This window comes from Sarcophilus harrisii, chromosome 2 (assembly GCF_902635505.1).
Source record: "Sarcophilus harrisii chromosome 2, mSarHar1.11, whole genome shotgun sequence".
Lineage (NCBI taxonomy): Eukaryota > Metazoa > Chordata > Mammalia > Dasyuromorphia > Dasyuridae > Sarcophilus > Sarcophilus harrisii.
The window spans coordinates 241,249,737-241,270,190 of NC_045427.1; the positions used below are offsets into that span (position 1 = coordinate 241,249,737).

The following is a 20,454-nucleotide window of genomic DNA, read 5'->3' on the forward strand; positions in this document are numbered from 1 at the left end:
CCCAGTTTCCCCTTCACAAAAGAATTCACAGACTAATTGGTAATGACCCACAGAACTAATATTCTTAATTATAAGAGTACAGGGCAGCTAAAGGTTAAGTAACACTTGTGATGGATGGGCTTGTCTCTGCTTTCAGAAGTGATGTGATCTACATTTGAAGCAATTGGGAAAGCTGCTGTTATACATCATGGTTCTTATTATCTATTCTGCTATAAGTGGAGAAAGAAGAAATCTAATGTTATACTTCCTGACTAGCTATGAGCAAGTCTGAGATTTCAGAATGGATGAATGAATTAGGTCCAGAATGCCTACATAAACCAGCAACAAATCAAAACAGGGTGAATTCTCAAACAGAAGATGCCATTCTTTTTTTGAGAGCTATAAATGTCATAGCGTGGCTCTCAAGAAAAACAGTTCCAATGGCCAATCCAGATCTGCGGGAGTTTAGTTAAACATTAGGTCAGGAAACTAAAGTACCATCAAGTTTGGGCCCAAGATAGTTTTTTATATGACTATTTAGTGATCTTCTCTTATGTAATGTTTCAGAATTTATACTTTCTTTTTTTTCTTGTTAAATAAACCCTAGGAAAAAAATATTCTTGTACCCTGAAAATGGCAAGAGGTCATGGATTCCAGAACCGGACATCCATTATGGCAAAAGCAGCAGAGTGAAAAACATAATTAGGGCTCAGATGTTGCCAGTCTCTGAACCCAGATGGCCAAGCAGGCTCATGAGCAGACAGGGTTCTCCTTTGGGGATTCAGACTTAGCAAAAAATGAAACAAAAAAGCTCTGTGGCAAAGATCCTCTGAATCTATTCCAAGGAAAGAGCTATTAACTCTGGGAAGATAACTCAGATGATCAAGGGTCTAAGGTCCAATAACAGACCCTTTCACCGAAACCAATTAGGGAAGGCATCTTTCTTAGAGAAGTGATTATAAGTCGAATAAAAATGAACTTAAATCAAACAGAACAATGAAAATGGCTTAGAGATGTTTAGCTCATAGAAAGAAGACTTTGGCAGAGAGAGGGATATATTAATTGCACTTGAGTATCTAGAGAACAGGGATTAATTTGACTGGTCATGCTTGGCTACAGGAAGCAGAGCTAGAAAGAATGGGTAAGGTAGAAATTGCAACGGCAACTTATAGCTTAGTAGGCAGATTTTATAACACTAGAGCTGTTGAAAAGGAAAATAGTCTGCCTTCTTCTGGAGGCAGTAAACCCCCATTCTTAGCTTCAGGAAAAGCATGGGGAATCACTTAGTAGCACTTACTTGTTGGAAGGCACAGAGAGAGGGCAGGGGCAACTGATGCAGAAGGAAGATGATTGATCTTGAGTTGCATTGCTCACGAAGCCATCTTTGCACCGTTCACAGTGGTCACCCTCAGTGTTGTGTTGGCAACCCTGGGAGAGTCAAGTAAACATGTACCATAGCATCTTTTGGGTACTGGAAGGTCATTGAGCCTGGCCCCCATGACAGATGTCCTTTTCTGGTAGTCGTCCCTCTCCTGATCACTTCTAAGGAGCTGACTCTCTCTGTCTCTGGTTGGTCCAGAAGTTTATATTCATGGTGGGAGGCTATGCAGAATCCCACCCTTCAGGGTAGATTGCCCACAACTTTGTTAACTAGAAGATCAAATTCCCAAATATGCATGCTTTAACTTCACCCTGAGTTCTGGGAACTGCTAGGGAGAATGAGATTTCCCAGGGCACATGGGAATCTGCCCCTGGTTCAAGAACTAAGGGCAGTGATCTGGGTTGGGGACCCTGGAAGATGGTAGCACTATTCATGGGACTTCAGAGTTGCAAGGATCCTTGGGGATAATCTAACTTAAGCATGTGCAATCACTTTCATAAGTGATTGTCCAGTCTCCGCATAAAGACCTCCGGGGACAGGGAATTCATTACCTCCTGAGACAAGCAACCCATTACCCTTATTAACAATTCTGGATATATCTAGCCAAGTTGCTTCTCTGCAACTTCTCTACAACCCACTGTTTCCAGTTCTGTTTCTGTAGCCAAGGAGGACAGACAGTTCTGATGAACTCCTATTCCTTGAATATAGCAATCCAGGCCACCCCATTCACTGGCGGTCTTCCTGACTCCAGGCGAAATGTGCTCTATTCCTTCAACCTATGCTTGTGTGACATGGTCATCCTTCTCTGGATATGTTGTACCATGTCAGCAGCCTGCCTGAAATGAGGTGCTCCATCACTTGATTTAATATATGAGAAATCACAGGCTTAGAGAGAAGAGGCTCCTTATCCTTGGTCAGACATGTTTAATCATCAGTGTTTTTGTGTCCCTGGCTTCTAACACAGTGCTTGGCACCTAATAGATGCTTAATACATACTTATTGCTGAATTGATTAATTATGGCATAGCTTGATTTTATTTAAACTTCTTTCTTTTGACTGAGTCTTCTATGCCTATGGAGAGCAATTCCGTATATTAATCCTTCTTAGTTCTGTAGATAAAGTCAAGTCTCCTTCAACAATCTTGGCAATTCCCATCCCTCTCCCTCATCCTACCCTTGTAATTTTCTGTCCCCAAAAGCCTTTGCCTGGAGTTCAGGGAACGCTCAGGATTACTAAGACCCCACCTCAGCACCCTGCCTGACCAGGGCTGGGACTCACCACACAGATGCCTGAGCCCGGGAGGCATCGGTCTGAGTGACCATTGCAGTGGCAGGGAATGCATTTGCCCAGGAAGTGGCCCTTGGTGTCTCGGTAATAGCCAGGAGCACATTCCTAGGGGAGATGAGAAAGGGGGAAAAGGCAGTTAACAAAATCTGTGAAGATGGCGGGAGGGAACACCCAAGAGATAAAGCAATGGAAGGTCCCCAAGGAAGACCGGGTATCCCAAGACCATGGATGATTCTGATCATCTGGTAGCAACCTGTGTGCAGTCATGTTGTTGAAACAGAAAATCTTCAAATCAGAAAGGACCTTGGGTTTTTTGGATTCTTATTCCCCCCATTTTTAGAGAAGTGGAAATTAAGTCCCAGAAAGGAGAATTGATTTGTCCAGTTACACAGGTCGCAAAAGGCAGAATGAAGATTCCGACCCGGGTCCTTCCTCTAGACCATCCCGGGTAAAGAGGCTCCCCCAGAACAAGGTAAATTCTCCCTTGGTGCTTTTCTCTTTGCCCATCCATCAGTTTGCATGTCAGTAGATGTGTTGTACTGTATGAGCCTTTCTATCTTAGCTACATGACGGGGAAGACAAGGTTCTTTCCCACAGACCTGCCCATGGAGTCAGCATATTTCACTGCCTTCCAGGAACAGGATCCTGTTCTGGTGGTTATCAGGAAGCCAGATCCAAGAGGCCCGAGGCCGCCCGCTCCCTTACCTGGCAGGAGTCCCCGCGGTAGTTGGCGGGACACATGCAGACCTCCACATTGCTGGCCTGGGCTCCCCCAGGCCCGTCCATCACCACCTCCAGCACCACCCTCTGAAGGGAGACGGCCGAGGAGATCTGAGAGAAGAGGGCGCGGATATGCAGCTGCTCCAGGCCAGCCAGCACCATCATGAGCTCCTCCCGGGAGACGGGGTTGTTAGTCTCTGTGTGGCGGAAGTTGCCCTACCAGGGAAGAAAGGGATGCTCAGGGTCACCTAGAAAATGGAAGCTTCACCAAAGTTTGTTTTTCTTGAGTGTCTGCTTCCTAGACACATTCCTTATTGGCATTTCAGTTCAATAGGCATGTGTGTCCCCTAACTCGTGATAGAATTTTTGGGGAGTGCCCTTCTCTGTATGCCTCAGTTTTTTGTCCTGTGAAATGGAAAGAAGTACTTCTGAGTTCCCCGCCCTAGAAAAATTTGGGCATGGATAAAAAGACTGTGGCTGAGAGTGCTGTCAGCTTATGAGAAGGAAGGCACTACAGGAACCGCAGAGAGCCCCCATATGTGCTTCCCTATCCCCACTGACCTCCACCAGATCCACCTTTCCTCGATGAATGTCCCCAGGAGCCGGGTAGGAACTCTCTAGGAAAGTGATACTCATCTGGTTTCCCTGTAGAGAACAAAGGTGAAGATTGGGTGGCTCCAGTGCCTCAGAAATACCTGGACTGACCCCTCGCCTTTGGGAGAAGCCATGGTTGTCCAGCGCTATGTTCCTTAATGCTTCACCTAGTACTCAGTCCCCCATTATGCCCGTGTGCCCTATTTATTTGCTCTTGGGTCTCCCCGCCTCCCACCACAGGTTCTCTATACAAATGAGCTGAGGTCACCTTTCCCTACCTGCCCTCCCGTCCCCAGGTTTTATTCCCCTCAGCTCCCTCAGCTCCGCTCCATCATTCCCTCATTTTCCATCCCACCCTCTGTCGTCACCTTCAGGATCACATCTGGCCGGCTCTCGGTAGGGACAAAGACATCCCCCCGCTGGGTCTCCGAATGCAGCTCGTAGCGCAGGCTCCCCCCATAAGATGACACCTGCAAGACTTGTGTTCAGACCTTCCTCTTCTCCCACCAGCTCCTGCCCCGGACCCAGATTCTCTACCACAGCCCCCAAAACATTCCAACCCCAAAGGGCCCCCTTTAACCTAGAGGCGTTCTGCCCCCGATTCCCTGGGCCAAGCCCCTTCCCCCACTCACCCGGTCCCCCAGGTAGGAGGCAGGCGCCTGCCAGTACAGGTCCTGAAACGCCTCGGGAACATTGCGCAGGTCAGCGTGGACCAGCCCAGCATCCACGCGGAGCGAAGTTGGCACCTGCTGCCGCTCCCCACTCACCAGCACCCACCCTCGCATGTCTATGAACTGTAGGAGAGCATGCAAACAAGGGGAGCATGTGAGCCTGTGGGCACACACACGCGTGCAGAGACTAGGGCTGGGGACAAAGGTGGGCTTGCGCTAGGACCCCGTACTGTGGGCCTGCACCCCTCCCAGGTCAGGCTTCTGCCTCCTAGGGATTCTCACCTCCCCACGGACTTGCTGGGAGCTCCGGCACCGGTCAGTGGCCCCAAAGCAAAAACAGCGCGTGCAGCCCTTGGGGTTGGAAGCATCCAGCGAAAAGGTGCCCAGGCGGCACTGGTCACAGCGTCCACCCTCCACGTTGTCCTGCACGCGGACACAGGGTGGGGGTGAGCTTTCTCTCTGAGAGCAGGCTTGGCTCTCCCCAGAGGACGAGCACCCTTCTCCAGGCCGGAGGCCCAGAGCAGAAGTGGCCCGGGAATCAGGAGGCCATCAGGGATTCCCTGGCTTAAGATGGGATCTCCCTTCTGGGATGCATCTCCATCACACGGTGCCAACGTTACAGATGACGTCTGACTTAACGTGTTACTTTGAGAGGTGTGCTACAGGCAGGAAAAGCCCGGCCCGAAGACTGCAGGTCTGGGGCCGGCTCTCCTCCTGCTCCTCTCTGTGGGGTTTCTCGGTGCCTCAGCACTCATTCATCTGTAAAATGGGAGCAAGAATCCCCACCCTGACTCCTTGATCGGGCTGTTGTTAGAATTAAGTGAAATAGTATTTATTAAAGTATTTCATAATGCTTCATAATTCTTCATTTTTATAATAAAGCACCGTAACAAAGGGTCCCATCTCAGGCTCTAGGCTCACCTTACAATGGCACTGACCAGTGACAGGGTCACAGACTCCGGCCACTGTGCCTGCCTCATGGCACTGGCACCGCTGGCAGCTGGGATAGCCGTAGAAGCCAGGAGCACACGTGTCACAGCGGCGGCCGACGACATTGGGCTTGCACCTGGGACGGAGATCGGCGGCTCGGCCGTCAGGCTGGCGGCTCCCCTGCAGCGGGCGGCCGCCCACCCGCCAGCCCTCCCCCAGCCCGCTCCCACCTGCACTGCCCGCTGTCCAGGTCGCAGCCAGGGTCCGAGAAGTCCTTGACACCGGGGCGCGAGCAGTTGCAGTCCTCACAGCCCACCAGGGGGTGGCAGCCGAACGTCTGGGGTTGGCAGACCACACAGTCGGGCGGGATGGTGCGGGGTGGGCAGATGCACTGGCCAGAAGCTTCGTCGCAGAGGCGGCTCCCACAGTCACAGGCTGCGAAGGGAGGACTGGGTCAGGGCCAGCCAGAACGGGGCTTGGGTTGGGGGAAGGGGGAGGAGGACTCACGCCTGCAATTCGGGAAGCCCCAGTAACCGGTGGCGCAGCGGGAGCAGTCGCGGCCGATGACGTGGGCTCGACAGGGGCACTGGCCCCCAAAGGGCTCGCAGGTGGGGCCCGTAGCTCCTACTTCGTGGCAACGGCAGGGCTGGGCCCCATTGTTATAGAAGAGGGACAAGGAGATGGCGGCATCCCGGCAGAACGGAGGTGAGCTGGCAGGGCTGGGGGAGTGACAGGTGGCAAGTCAGAGCAACTGAACTCTTAGGCGCTGCCTCTGCTGCCACACACACTACTCAAACTCCTGCAATTCCCCTAAACCTTGTCCCGACTTCCCAAGATCTCCTTCCCAGCCCGAAGTCCCTAAATCTCCCTCACATCCCCAGTCCCAAAGTCTAGATCCCTTCATTTCCACTTCTAGGCAATTGTGGAACCATAGCCACCGTCATGGCCTCCACTCAAGTCCTGGAGACCTTCCTCCACCACCGCTGCCCCAGCCTGCTCCTACCTGATGTAAAAGCCATTGGTTGCACAAAGACTGATAAAATCATAGGACTTGTCCAGAGGCTCCTCTTGGAGGTAGTTGGAGCTGTAGCCATCCTCAGGGACAACGAGCACATAGTCCTGCAGGGGGGAAGCTCTGAAGATCGTGTCTGACTCTAGTGAGGGAGCCAAAGATCCAGCTTGTGCCCACCCATGGGAGCAGGAGGAGGAGAAGGAGGACTGGTCATCCCAGCTCTTATCCCCCTGATAAAAGGGGTCTTGTTTGTGCTTCCAAGGTTAGACAGGTCATAATGCAGAGCTCATGGGAGACCTGGATTGAGAAACTACCCAGTCCAGGAACATCAAACTCAAAAGTGCCCAAACCAGATTAAAACAAAATTGGGAAATGTTTAACAAAGGAAACAAAAACACAACACAGACAGTTAATTTGTGGCTTCCTAAGTCAATATGCAGCCTTGGGGGGGGGGGGGGGGCTTCTGATCAGTCCCTGTGTCTGACAGTCGGAGGAGCCTAGGCCAGGAATCAGCCCCATAGCTCTTAAGTGGCCAGAAAGTCTCCTCCTCCAAGACTCTCTCTCTGTCCTTGCTTCCAATGGGCTCCTCAGGTGAAAGCTGGGAACAGGACTCCTGAGTCCATTAGAGAAAAAAACCTCAGGCTCTTCCCACTGGACCAGAAGCTTTTTTTCTCTTCCTAATTCAGCTGGGCTGAGGCTGACAGAAGGATATATAGGCAGTCCTGGCTTTCACCAGCTGCTGGAACAAAGAGCCAAGTGCTCGGGTCACGGCAGTGCTTCCCGACTGTCGCCCTTTCTAGGACAGCCTTGTCACTGGCCCAGCACCGCGGCTGCGCTCTGCAGTCTGAGGTTCTACAAGTGAAAGGGGGGGGCCAGAGCAGACCTTCCCTCCCAGAGTCCAAGCCCCGGCCACTCACCAGCCACAGCTGCTGACCCTCAGGCACACGGACCGTCACGGTCAGCTCGTTGTCCGTCACATCCAGGACGATCTGACCCTCGCACACAACCAGGCTGCGGCAGCCGTAAGCGTGGGGGCAGAAAGTGGCATTGGCCTGGCCTGGAAAACCAAGGGAGGCAAACCCAGCAACAGGCCGGGGATTAGCGCTAGGTGCAGGGGCCCTGAGGCACCCCGGGCTGCGCCTAGCCCGCCCTCCGCCTGGCGTTTCCTGGTCGCCTCCCACCAGGTAACCCAACAAGCACACTGCTTGGCTACTGCATGAGATACCGCTGACCCTATATTAAGCGCATTATTGGGGATCTATATGAAAAAGGATGGGAGACCCAATCGTGCACACAGCAGCTTCTCAGCGAAGTGACCTCACTTGGCCCATCTCATCCTTTTTGGGAATCTGGAGAATCCCTAGCTTCTCTAGAGCTTTCCTTTGTACCCTCCTCGCCCCAAATCCAACTCACCGTGCCAGACCCGGCCACCATTGATGAGCACTTCCACAGGGAAAGTGGGGAGGTTGGGTTGGTAGCTATGGAGCAGGAAGGCGTAACGCCCCAGTGTCGGGATGTGAGTGCTAAACACGACAGTGCTCTGCGGAGAGAACCCCCGGGGAGGGGGCCAATAAGGCCTCTTTCTCCCTCCCCCCTCCCTTCCATTCTTGACTTCCCAAGGGCAGGCCCAAGCTCTGTCACAGATGGGACAAATGAGGCAAAGAGGAAGGGAACTGATCTGATCACAGCCACACGGTGAGTTGGGAATGAAACTAGAAGCAAAGTTTAGGTCTCTGAACCAACAAGCTCAAGCTCTTCCTACCAGAATATCTTCCCTCCCTATTGATTGAAATGTTTCCTGATTTCCCCCTCTAATCCCTAGGCAACCCCCCTAAAACCCATATTTACCTTCCCCAACTCCTCTCATGAGTTTTAAATCAACTTAGGGATAGAGAGAGTCCCTCCTAGCCCCCTGTCTACAGTGCGTCAGGCAGCGTCACCCTCACCTGCGGAGACTGCAAGAGGGTGGGCTCAATGGTGGGGTCCGCAGCTGTGGGTGGGTGAGGCTGAGGACTCAGCGGGGGTCCGGCAGGAGTGACCGTGTGCATGTGGCTCAAGGGGAAGTCAGGCGGCACGGGCAGAACCTTGCACTCTGTTAATACAATGGGCTGGGACAGCTTCTGGAAGCGCGAAGGGAGGCAGGAACCACTGGAATAAAAACAAGGGGGTCGACAAGGCTTAGGGCAGTGACAAGAGGTAGGACTAGCAAAGGCGCTCAGGTCAAACAGGAGCTACAAGGCCTCTTCTCTTCCTCATCCCAGGAGACCAGGCTATGAGGATGGCTTAGGGCCCTGATGCGAAAGGGAAAGTACCACCTCCCAACAGGGCTAAGATCTAGGAGAAGTCCTTAACTCTGGCCTGAATACCTGCTCAGTCCAAAGGTCCCGTGGTTACTGATGCAGTGAACTTTGGGTTCCACAAACTCCGTGGTGAACTTGCTCATGGGGACAAGGTAAATGCGGTACTATGGAAGGAGAGAAGAGAACAATTTAGATCAATGAACTTGCTGGGAGACAAAAGTAAAGCAGAGTACGTACCCAGGGAAAGCAGATAATAGGATTCATTAGTGTCTGGCTGGCCTACTTTCCTCCCTTATGCTTTTCCAAATTCCACCTTTTCTTCACAGCCCAGTTCAAATCCCCTTATGGGGTCTCATAAATAAATGTAGGAAATCATGAAATTAATTTACTTCAATTGATTTATTATCAATTTTATTTTCAATAAATGTTTGATTTGTATACCTATTTTATGTCCCTATAAACCCTACATTTCTCAGGCAAAAAGGAGTCACAAATAGAAAAAGTTTACTCTGACTAGGTCACCTTCTCACTGTATAGAAGATAAAGTCTTCCTGATTACACTAGCCTATAGTGACATTTCTCCTTTTGGACTTTGAAAGCACTTACTTTCAAAAAGAAAAAAAAAGCACTTACTTTCAATATTACCCATGAGACTCTGCTGATATAATCATTCAATAACTTTTAAATGTTGTCTCTCAAATTATTCTGGCACCCTACAGTCTTATTATCATCCATAACTAAGTCCAGGGCTGGACCCAGGGCAAGTGTAAATGCCTTTTTTTTTCCTGATAAATTAAATTCTCTTCTCTTTGTTCATTTTGGGGGATTTGAACTGGAGTACCATATTTGTGTTTTTCACCCATGTCACCATTTACTGAATGTCTTCCATGTGTGGGGCCCAATGACTCTCCAGATATCTGGGCAAGTCTTGGCTCAGCATCCTTACCAGTAAGAACTGTGCGTGTTCTGCCGTGAGCCGGATGCTAGTCTCGCCAGTTACTTCAAAAGCCACAAGGCGATTCTGGGAATCTAAGGCAGTACCCCGGCACAGGAAACTGCAAGAATCAGATAGAAGAGAATGAATGGACAGAGAGAAGCCAAAAAATTCATCCTGGTTCTTATCCCTGTCCCTAATCCATCCCCACTTCACTCTCCCAACCTGGCAAGTTTCCTGAACAAGCCCTGATCTCCATCAGGTCCCCAGGTACCCAAGATGCAAGACAGGGCCCAATTCCCCTGAAGCCTGGACTCCTGCCCTCCAACCTCAGACAAACCAGCCCATTGGCACGTCCACTTACTGTTGGTGAATCTGGAGGAGACTGAGCCCCACAACCGCCCCACTAAAGCCAGTGTCTCATTGCGGTCTTCTAGAAAGGCTGGCTGCCAGCAAGGGACAGAGCAAGGCAGGACAGGGAACAAATACCTATACTGGCAGGGGTAGAGGGTGAGCAGTCCTTGTTGGGGGGTCCACTGGGGAGTGTGCACAGCCACGCTCACACCCTGAAGATCGTTCTCATTGGCGTACTCCACTACAAGGGCATATTGGCCAGGCTGGGGCATGACAATTTGCACTTGGACATCCACCTGGTAGCAGGAAGTGAATGGAGACATCATGGCATTCCTCCCGACAAATGACAGGGTCTATTCATGCCCACCCCTTGGAGTCCCCATCTCCCTTTTCTTACAGGCTGCCCCATTCAGGAAACAAAATAATCTTACAAGACCACTGTTTGGGAAGTGCACATGCATAGGTGTCCCTTCATACCCTCCCTCATCAAAATGCCATCATCCATCTCTTTTTTTAGAACACTATCTTCTTCTAATACATCTTTCCTACAATGATACACCTTGCTTCATTTGATCCTTACAATGATTAGAAAACTTACAGCTGGGATGTCTTGTGCCAGCATCACAATCACTTAGGACAGGATTTGAACCAGAGTGGGCTTTACCCCAAAGCCCAATTATCTATCTACTACATCACGCTGGCTCCCACAGATAACATCTCTTCTACACAGAACTGTGCATATCATGGCTTTCCTTTATAATCTAGATAACAACTCTCATATAATAATAATTTTTTCTACACTTCAGAACTAGCATATATTTCAAAAATCTGATTTCATGAATGGGGATAGTTCCTCCTCTGAGGCAGAGATCTCAGCCCCTTTAGGAATTAGTAGATGGTCTTGGAGAGTTGCTGTGACCACAAACATTATTGTTCTGTAGCCAGCTTGGGGATGATGAGCCTCTGGGCCGGTCCTCAGAAGACCAGAAGAAGCTACTGCTGGGAGTATACCTGAAGCCTTTCTAGCTTGAGTTTGTGGATGACAGAGCCTTCAAGAACCCAAGATCCCCTCCTCACCATAAATGGCAGCAGGAAAAGTAAGGGAATAGTTAATCTTTTTATGTAACACTTTTCAAGTAGCACAACACCCTGGTAGAAGAATCCAAGTGAGAGACAATACAAAGAGCTACAGAAGAATACATGTATCATGTGGGCAGGGGGAAAAGGTAAGTTGGCAGCAGCATATAGCCAAGCTAATCTGTAAAAAACATTAACCAGATGGTAGATGAACAGGGAAAGAGGTGGCTAGTCCTGCCAGCAAGACTGAGAGGCAACAGTGGAGCCGAGTGTACTGCCAAGGCTGATGGCACACTGGGTAGATCTTTTAAAGGGAATGTAGTGAAAACATTGGGCAAGAACTACACAAGATGAAAAGATGGGGATGAGCAATCTGCTCAAATCCAAGATCTGCTTCCCAACTGTGTGACCACGGAGAAGTCACTTTAATCTGTCTGGGCCCTAACCCTTGTACTGCCTACTTCCCAGTGCTATGGTGAGAAAAAGAACTTTTAACATCTTAGTGTGGTGTATGAATATAAGTTATGGCCATTAAAATAACCCACTTAAGCAATACTGACTCCTTAGATGACATCCTTCATAGATGATAACTTTGATTTAGAGACCATCATTCTAAAAGAATCAAACCCTAAACTTTAGCAAGTCTCCTATAATGGTATTGGGATGCTTACTCATACAGGAATTTCCCCAGAGCATCACTTCACACAGGTGCCACACTTTGCATAGTGGCTTCAATATAGACCACAACCTTGTCTAGATCTTCTTTTATAGTAAAAGCATCTGATACATGGTATGAATGATTTCTTGTTATTAATGTTCAGTCATTTTCATTCATGTCCAATTCTTGGTGACATCATTTGGAGTTTTCTTGGCAAATTTCTTTCTCTACATCAATTATAGATGAGGAATTGAGACAATTGTGCTCAGGATCACACAGTCAGGAAGTATTAAGTGTCTGAGACCAGATTTGGACTCAGGTCCTCCTGACTTCAGGGCTGGTGCTCTATGCACTGCACCACCTTGCTGCCCCAGAACGCTGACTCTTGGGAAAAGCATGAAAGCATACAGAGTCCATCTTCCTCCTCCTCATGTCGCCTCTAAGCGGCACAAGATGGCACCTCCCAGAGAGAAGGGAGGTCACTGGCCACAGGGGCAGTGGCAGAGGTACTCTCCTCTCCTTCGCTGGCTGGATCCAGCGGGATGACGGGGAGGCCCCAGTCAGGGTGGCCTCCTCTTCCCCCACTCGGCCTACCCTTCTCATTCTGCCAGGGGGAGGGAAGGGAGAACCAGGCACTCACATCATTGCCCCAGCAAGTGGCCAGAGGTGGGTGAGACGAACTAGGCTGCTCCATCTGACAGGCCTTGGGTAGACTATTGTCTAGGCGGCAAACAGCATCGGTCCCTCCGGCAAAGGGGAAGCCGTCTAGTGGGAGGTAGGTGTATAGGAGGCAGCTGGGGAAAGAAGGAAAGGCACATTGGCAGCCCTCCCTGCCTCCTGCCCGGAGAACCCATCCTCTTGTGGCCTCTCCAGCCTGCTGTGGTCCCAAAGCCCCCCTCACCTGCCTGCCTCCCACCCACTGCCTCTTCAGCGCACAATGAGTTGACTCTAAAGCCCTTCTTTAAATGTTAAGCTGAGATAAATCTGGTCCTTACTTGCTCCTGACTTGCTCAGGTTTGGGGCTGTAAGTACAGGCCTCAGTCACCTTCACCTGCAGTATGGGGGCTTCATAATATGCACTGGGAAGCAAGACCACATAGTCCTGGGGAAGATGCAAAAGCCACCATGAGAACTGTTGTAAGTCGTACTGGATACATCAGAGGGGCGACCCCCCCCCTTCCCCTGCCATGGGGAAGGTCCTTACCAGCAGGACACCTTCAGCCTCAATTACCAGGGACCAGATACTGGGGTTCAGGACAAAGGGCTCCCCGTAGCTGCTCTGGGGCACAGTAAGAAACACAGGCTCCGTGCTGGGTGCAAATACGACCAGGTGGGTCTGCTCTGTGCCTAGAAGCAACCAGCGAATAGTTAGAGCCTCCAGGTAGTTCTCCCCAACCCTCCATCTCCTGGCTGACTATTACACACACAGCTTGCAGTACAGTCACACTGTCTTAGCCAGCCTGTACCCCGTCCCCAGTCTGTTAAACTGGCCAGCGAGGGACACTGAGATCCAGGGGGAGAGAGCGGAGAGGGACAGAGAAAAAAGGGAAAGAGGAGGGAGCAGAGATGTGAAGGATAAAGCAGACAATAGTTCAGAGAATTGGGATTAAGCAGTGTGGGGTAATGGAAAGAACGCTGGCCTTGGTGGGGCTCTGTGCTAAGTCTGTGAATGTCTCTAGATCTCAGTTTCCTCTTTTAAGGTTGTGAGAAACTACTGCACTTACAGTTGCTGCAAGTGTTAAATTTCCCTTCCTCAAGGACTGAAACCTTCCCGTTCACACTTGTGGACCCCCGGTTGACATAGCGGAAGACAAGATGGAATAGGTCAGGAGACGTCACGTTGAGTTTCACCACTACTTTGGGCTATGAGGAAAGAAGCAGGAAGGAATGTAGGAGGTCTCACCTGATCCAGCCACCCCCCAGTCCCCAGACAGCAGAGTGCTGTTGTTCCCGACGTTCAAGATCCCCCCCATCCCTCTCCAACCATTTCCCTGCGCAGCTCCCCCCCCCCAACTTGCAGCCTGAGTTCCACCCACACCCACTCACCCCCTCTCAGACACTTAAGCCCCTCTCTTTACCTTTAACCACACTGTTCCCTTCCCTTGGAGCACCGGGCCAAACCATCTCAAGGCCCCACTCATTGCATTTCACCCATGCAGGAAAGATTTCCACAGCTATCCCAACTCATGATGCCATCTTTCCAAAAGGTTTACTGCCTATTTAGCTCAAACCACACATCTGAGGACATTTTAGGGTCCTCTTTTCCAATGTGTGTCTTGCTTCTCCAAAATGATTAGGGGCTCCTTAAGTATCTCCTCCCCCCATCTCCCTCAAAGCCCACAGAGAAGACTTGGAAATGAGGGAAGAGGATGGCCTACCTGAACGGGAGTCATCTGGGCATAACCCCTCCAGCTGAAATTCTCAAACTCCAAGGGGTTGTAGCCAAAACGCACGGGCCGGCCATCAGGTGTGGAGCCCTCCTCCAGCTCAAACCTGATATGGTGCAGATCTGGGAGGTAATGGTCTTTTGCAGGCCTGAGGAAGATAGGGTGCACAAGTTTTGTATAGTTCACCTCTCAGACACAAGCACTGCCCAAGCACCTAAGCCATAGCTACTTGGGAAGGAAAGCCGTGGATTTACCTTGGGTCACTGAAGTCAGGATTGTTTGGGGCTTGTGGGCTACTAGTGGGGAAACAATGGCACTAATAAAAGACCAAATGGTAATTGAACTTCATTTGCACTTAATACTATGCAGGAATAATGAGAAGAATAACAGCAATGTCACATTTATATAGCACTTTAAGGTCTATACAATTTTTTCACCAACCATCCTGGAAGGTAGAATGCAATTATTATTATGCTCATTTACAGATAAGGAAATTGAGGAGGGTCAGGAAGTATAAGAGAACAGACTTACACCTGAGTCCTCTGACCCCTCTACTTTTGATTCAGTAGCCAGAGCTTTCAGGGATGAGAAGAAGAAATGGAAAGTACATGGCTGCTGCCTGCAGCCTCCATACCCACAGTTTGGCCCTGGCACTCACTTGTTGCATGTGGGCCCCTGTGTGTTGGGCCGGCACTGACAGGTCCCCATCCTTGGCTCACAACCCTGGGCCAGGGCTCCCCCGATGTCACACTGACAGGCTGTGGAAAAGGAGAGAAGCACATGAAGATATTTTTCAGATATTAAAAAGCTGGTGGTGGGACGGGGGTGGGGAGGATGAACTACAAGATGGACAGCCACCCTACTGCCAATTTTATTACTCATTCCAACCCAATCAGATCAATCTCTTCAATGATCAGGCACATCTCCACCAGTTTTATTCTTTTCATTCCCTTCTCCTAGTATAACCAACTCTTTCTTCTCTGCATCTTCAAATCATATCCAGTCTTCAAGGTCCAGTTAAGTCCTTGTCTTCCTAGTATTCTGGCTCAGGCCAATTTCCAATGGCATTTATGCTTTGAATAAAAGAATTCATCCCTGAATCATGCTCACCCTATATATTCTCTGATTGTGCTATGTGTGTGAATCTCATTTGTCCATCTAGATTGGGAGTTCCCTAAGGTTGAAGAGTCTCTCCTTCCATCAGCATAGAAGAATAGTCAGTAAATAGTCATTTCTTGTCTGATGAGGAAGCCCAGTCACATGGCACCATGAAAAGAGCAACGGACCAGGAATCACTGCACTTGGGTTCTGTTCCTGGCTCTGCCACTAATTTGCTGTGTGACTTTGAAGAAGTAACTCCTCCTCTCTGAGTATCAGTTTCATCCTCTACAAAATGAAGTTGAACTAGATAGCCCCTCTATCTGTAACTGATAATTGTAATGGTGCTGTAGGGCAAGGGAACCAGCAACATGGCTATTTTGGGCTCTGTGGCATCTATTTGGTCAGTCTGAGAACTCAAACCAGGTCTTTAATCTCCTTGAAGTTTCCTCTCGAAAACCTTAAACCTCAGGTCTCAGGAAGACTCACTCTTACAGCCGAAGTAGTCTGCTTGGTCCAGTCTGAAGTAGCCGTCCTTGCAGGAGGTACACTTCTGACCACAGACGTTGGGTTTGCAGAAGCACTGTCCGTTGCCCTGTAGACAGCAGCCCAGAGGGAAAATGAGGCACAAGAACCGTCAGGCAGGGCTAGTCTCTGGAGGATGTCACCTTCTTTTTGACTCTCTGCACAAACCTTCTATGCTCTGGCCCCTAGACACTCACCTGCTGACATTCAGCCACTCCACTGATGGTACCTCGAGGGTCACAGCTACAGCCTGTTGGAAGAGGGTTTGCCTGAGGGTAGAGGGAATAAACCAAGCCACAGCCAGAAGAGGATAGGGCAGAAATGCGGAAGACCCCAACACCATGCTGGGGAAGCCTGCAGCCCTAATTCCGGCTCAGTCCTACTGGTAAAAATGAGATTAGTGGCTATGAAATACTGGAAGGGAAGAGCAGACAAGAAAGAATTTCACTCCTAGAATAACAGCAGAAGATGGAGTCAACCCCAAATCCTCTCAGGTCTTACTTCTGTCCTTAAAATTCTTCCCCTGTGTTCTTAAAGGGAAAGGACATTCCTCCTTACCATTCAGAGGAGAGGATTGGAAACTGTGCCACATAAGGAGCATTAGAAGGAATTGGAGACATTTAGTCTCAAGAAAGGAAGACTTACCTGTCTTCAAAGTACTGGAAGTGGCAGGGGTGGGTGGGAATGAGCATTTGTTAAATACCTACTAAGTGCCAGGCACCTACTATGTGCTAAGAACTTTACAAATATTATCTCATTTAATTCTTACAACAACCATATGAGATAGGTGCTATTAAAAACTGAGACAGCCATTGGTAACATGCCCAAGGTCACACAACTAGCTTGTCAGAGGCCAAACTGGACCTCAGGCTTCTCCATACCTTGCAGCACCAGCTGCCTCATGTGGAATAGGGGGTGGATTTACTATGTTTCATTCTAGGCTGCAGAAAAAGGACTAGTAGTAAAAGGGGCAGAGGCAAATTTAGGCTCCATACAAACAAAAGGAGCTGTCTCTTAACGATTTCTTCTCTGAGGGATAACTGCTTTTAAGAAAATATAGTTACTGAATTAAGTTGGTCTTAACAGTGTCATTTGCTGGAAAAGAGTCTGTCTTAAGGTTCTAGGAAGAACATGACTTAAATCCAACTCAAAAGTCTGAGACAGCAACTGCTGATTTGCATATTACAAGCTTCAGAATATGGGAACAAATAGAAAACAGTCTAATTCAATAATAACTAGGAAATATGGACATCAGGACTGTTCTATGATTGTGGGACAAGTACAATTTACCTGTTTACAGACAAGATGAGAATAAGATTACTAAATGAGATCATTTATAAAGAGGACCTAGATGCTGACTCAAGAAAGGTTAGGAGTGAAAATAGAGAGAAAGAAATCAAAGAACAAATTTCAAAACTGTTATAAAGAAAGATGAGTGTGGGTCTGTGTGTGTGTCTATCTTTCTCTCTCTTCCCACATTCTCCCTCTCCTGTCATTTGTTGCTGGGACAACTGGTTGGTCAGTGAGAGACTGGTGTATCCTATCTGCCATCTGCTGCTGAAAACAGGAAGAGTGGGAAAGAAGATACTCTTTTCTTTGTTATTATTTACTAAAAAAAATAAAGAAGAGAGAGTATGCTCTGTTCTCTATTTTAATTTGACATTAAGAAAGTCAAAGAAAACACAGAACATGTTTCTGCACTGCCACCTGTTCCTTCTGGAAGGTAGAAAAGAAAAAGAAGCAGAGATGGGGAGAGCTTTTTGCCAATTTTAGAATAAAGATCTCTGTCTTTTCTCCAGTGAGTAAAAGTCTACTGCATCTGAGTGCTCAGCTTGAGGGTAGAAATTATGGATATTACGGTTGCTATTGAGGCATGAATCCAGATGAATTGGAGGTTCAGCTTCAAAGTTGAGAATCTAGTGGCTCAACGCCTAGCTGAAACAGGATGCCCAGTAAGGTGTTAGTCAGGCATCTCATGGGGCAGGTCAGCTTAACCATAGAAGAATCTGTTCAATACAGAACTTTTTAGACCGTCCGTAAGATAGTAAGAGGACATCCAAGTTGTGAGATGCCCTGGCCACTTGTGCAGCCTAAGTTTGTGCCTTAACGCCCTGGAGTTTTAGCTATGCTCCTACTCTCTCCATAGACACCGTATGCATTGGTGGGAGAGTGCGAATAAGTTTTAGGAAGGGATGTTATGTAATTATTAGGTGCTTGCTTTGAATTTTTAGTAAATGTTTTGGTTAACTCTGAGTGTTGGTGGCTAATTCATTAAGGGGAAATGTACTGGTGGAGGCTCATAAGATACTGTCAATGGGATGGGTCATTGACCAAGAGTTACTTCCTAGAATTAATGAGTTATAGTAGTAGCTGCATAGTCAGCTCCGAGGAACCATTCAGAGCTGCCAAAATGGGTACAGGTAGAGTGAGGTGAGCCAATCCCAGGCCATGGAGAGAAAGAGTCTGGAGAAGTAAGTGGGGTCTGCATCATACCTGGGTTAAATAAAGAAAAACTTCCTAGCAAATAAAGTGATCCAAAAGTGATCTGTAAGTCATTGGAATGTCTAGTGGAAAGGGTACTAGGGAAAACTCCATGGCAGCCTCAGGTATTAATGAGCTTCCTTTTATTGTAAGTATTCCAAAGGAGAATGGATGACGTCAAGGATGGAAGGATGGGAATTTTACCAAAGTGAGGGTCAGACTAGACAATCTGTAAAACAGCTTCAACTCTGACACTGGTAGGCCCTGAGGGTGCATAGTATCATCAGCTCCTGACCATCAGTGATCACTGTGGTCAACGTGAGGGGAGGGAAAAGAGGTCAGATGCAGAGGGACTGACAGTGGGGGTAGGAAACCCTTTGTGTCTGTTCCAGACTCCAGAGTGGATCCCGCTTTCCCTCCCCACCTGCCTGGCAGGTACAGTGACTTACTGCTGCAGCCATAGGGGTTAGTTGGGCTCAGATTCCAATAGAGAGGCTTGCACCTATCACACCTGGGACCCTCCACATGAGCCCGACACTCACAGGAACCCTGTGTTTTTGAAAGAGAAGATAGAAGAGCACTTGTATGTTTCACTGAAAACCACCAAGCAAAAATATTGCCACTATTTCCTTTCAATTATGGAGTATGGAGACGTGATCCTATTGAGTTTCAATTTAGTTTAAAACTGAATAACCTGATATTTGGACAATATATTTTACCTTTCTAGTTATGTTGTGGTAAATTATTTGAGTTTTCATTTCCTAAACCAAAACCAAACAAGGATGGGGAAGGAAAATGGGATGGGAAGAAGGAAAAACTATTCTGGTATTAACATTTCTCTTTGGAAAATTCATGTGCAGACAATGAAGAATACATAGGTCCTAGATGCCGTCTTTGAGACATGACTCTCAATTATAGCAATCTCAAAGTCTAATTCAGAATATAAGGACACCCCGGAGAAGAAAGTATTCCTTTTCTCCATTACTAGAACTGGCAAACAGAAGTCCAAGAAAGACTCTGGGCTATGGATAGAGAAGAATAGGAGCATAAACAAGCTTTGGAATCAAGGTCTCCCAATACCCAGCCCTGGGCTCTCCTCTCCCTGCTCCACTGATATACAAATCCCTATCCTGTGTTGAGTTCAGAACATCTGCAAACTTACCTCAGCGGGTGAGGAGCTGACTGAGACCTGACCGGCTGGATCGCAGGAGCCAACTGTTGGGAGAAAAACAAAGGGAGAATGATCTCTGAAGCATAGGTCAGGTGCTAGGATCACTGCAATGATTCCTATCTTTGTTCTAGAATCCCAAATGATAACAGAGCCCCCATGGTGCAAAATGGGTTGTCTAGACCTAAGGAGTCAAACAAATGGCCTTTCCCAAGTGCAACCCAAAATAGATTAAAATACAATTGGGAAATATTTTACAAAATAAACAAACACAACAAGACATAAATAACATTAAAATGTAAAACTAAGTCAATACGCAGCCTGTAGGAAAGTGGCCTATGGCCCAAATCAAGCTTAGTGGAAGGTTTACCCTTCCAACAAAAATATACATCCTGTTGTCTCATCAAAATGATTGAGGGACTCAGCAAACTGAGCAGAGGCCCTTCTGGTCCAGCCTCTAAAAATGCATGACATCTTATTTATTGGCAGACAGTAAAATCTAAGGGATAGGCCCTACAGGGCAAGCCTTAGTTTAATTCATTTTGAAAGTAATAAAATGGTATTTCTCTTAAAATATCTTTTGAAAATGCAGCCTACAGGGATCCTTATGAACAGAATAGTGGCTCCTGTTTCCACTTGTGTTTGACATTATTAGTCTAGACCTCAGAGTGTGGTCAGGGACTGGTGGCACATGTGGGTGTACAAACAAGTGTACTTCGCTTTAGCTATTCATTAAACAACCTCAGAGACACACAACCTATGTATAGATAATATGAATATCTTTTTTTTAGGGTTTTGACAACCCTACGTGCAAGCACACAGACACACACATTTGCAAAACATGTTACATTCCCCAGGTCAAATAAATGACCACACGCACTCACACACATGCACGAAG

General features: G+C 48.2%; 1 protein-coding gene across 1 annotated transcript in view; it reads right to left on the minus strand.

Annotated features, from left to right (window-relative positions):
- The window catches only part of LAMA5 (laminin subunit alpha 5), a 115,327-nt gene that overhangs the window by 26,380 nt on the left and 68,493 nt on the right, over positions 1-20,454 (minus strand). Inside the window, exons 17-43 of the mRNA XM_031951721.1 lie at positions 19,551-19,603; positions 18,838-18,937; positions 16,105-16,157; positions 15,872-15,977; positions 14,943-15,042; positions 14,276-14,432; positions 13,622-13,760; positions 13,102-13,244; positions 12,893-12,999; positions 12,538-12,691; positions 10,298-10,458; positions 9,821-9,929; positions 8,941-9,038; positions 8,521-8,722; positions 7,988-8,114; positions 7,492-7,631; positions 6,566-6,681; positions 6,070-6,281; positions 5,793-5,997; positions 5,554-5,698; positions 4,915-5,055; positions 4,594-4,755; positions 4,330-4,431; positions 3,929-4,012; positions 3,353-3,583; positions 2,639-2,752; positions 1,277-1,407 (exon numbers count right to left, since the gene is read on the minus strand). Coding sequence (XP_031807581.1) covers positions 1,277-1,407; positions 2,639-2,752; positions 3,353-3,583; positions 3,929-4,012; positions 4,330-4,431; positions 4,594-4,755; positions 4,915-5,055; positions 5,554-5,698; positions 5,793-5,997; positions 6,070-6,281; positions 6,566-6,681; positions 7,492-7,631; positions 7,988-8,114; positions 8,521-8,722; positions 8,941-9,038; positions 9,821-9,929; positions 10,298-10,458; positions 12,538-12,691; positions 12,893-12,999; positions 13,102-13,244; positions 13,622-13,760; positions 14,276-14,432; positions 14,943-15,042; positions 15,872-15,977; positions 16,105-16,157; positions 18,838-18,937; positions 19,551-19,603 — 3,592 coding nt within the window. The remainder of the gene's footprint in view (positions 1-1,276; positions 1,408-2,638; positions 2,753-3,352; positions 3,584-3,928; positions 4,013-4,329; positions 4,432-4,593; positions 4,756-4,914; positions 5,056-5,553; positions 5,699-5,792; positions 5,998-6,069; positions 6,282-6,565; positions 6,682-7,491; positions 7,632-7,987; positions 8,115-8,520; positions 8,723-8,940; positions 9,039-9,820; positions 9,930-10,297; positions 10,459-12,537; positions 12,692-12,892; positions 13,000-13,101; positions 13,245-13,621; positions 13,761-14,275; positions 14,433-14,942; positions 15,043-15,871; positions 15,978-16,104; positions 16,158-18,837; positions 18,938-19,550; positions 19,604-20,454) is intronic.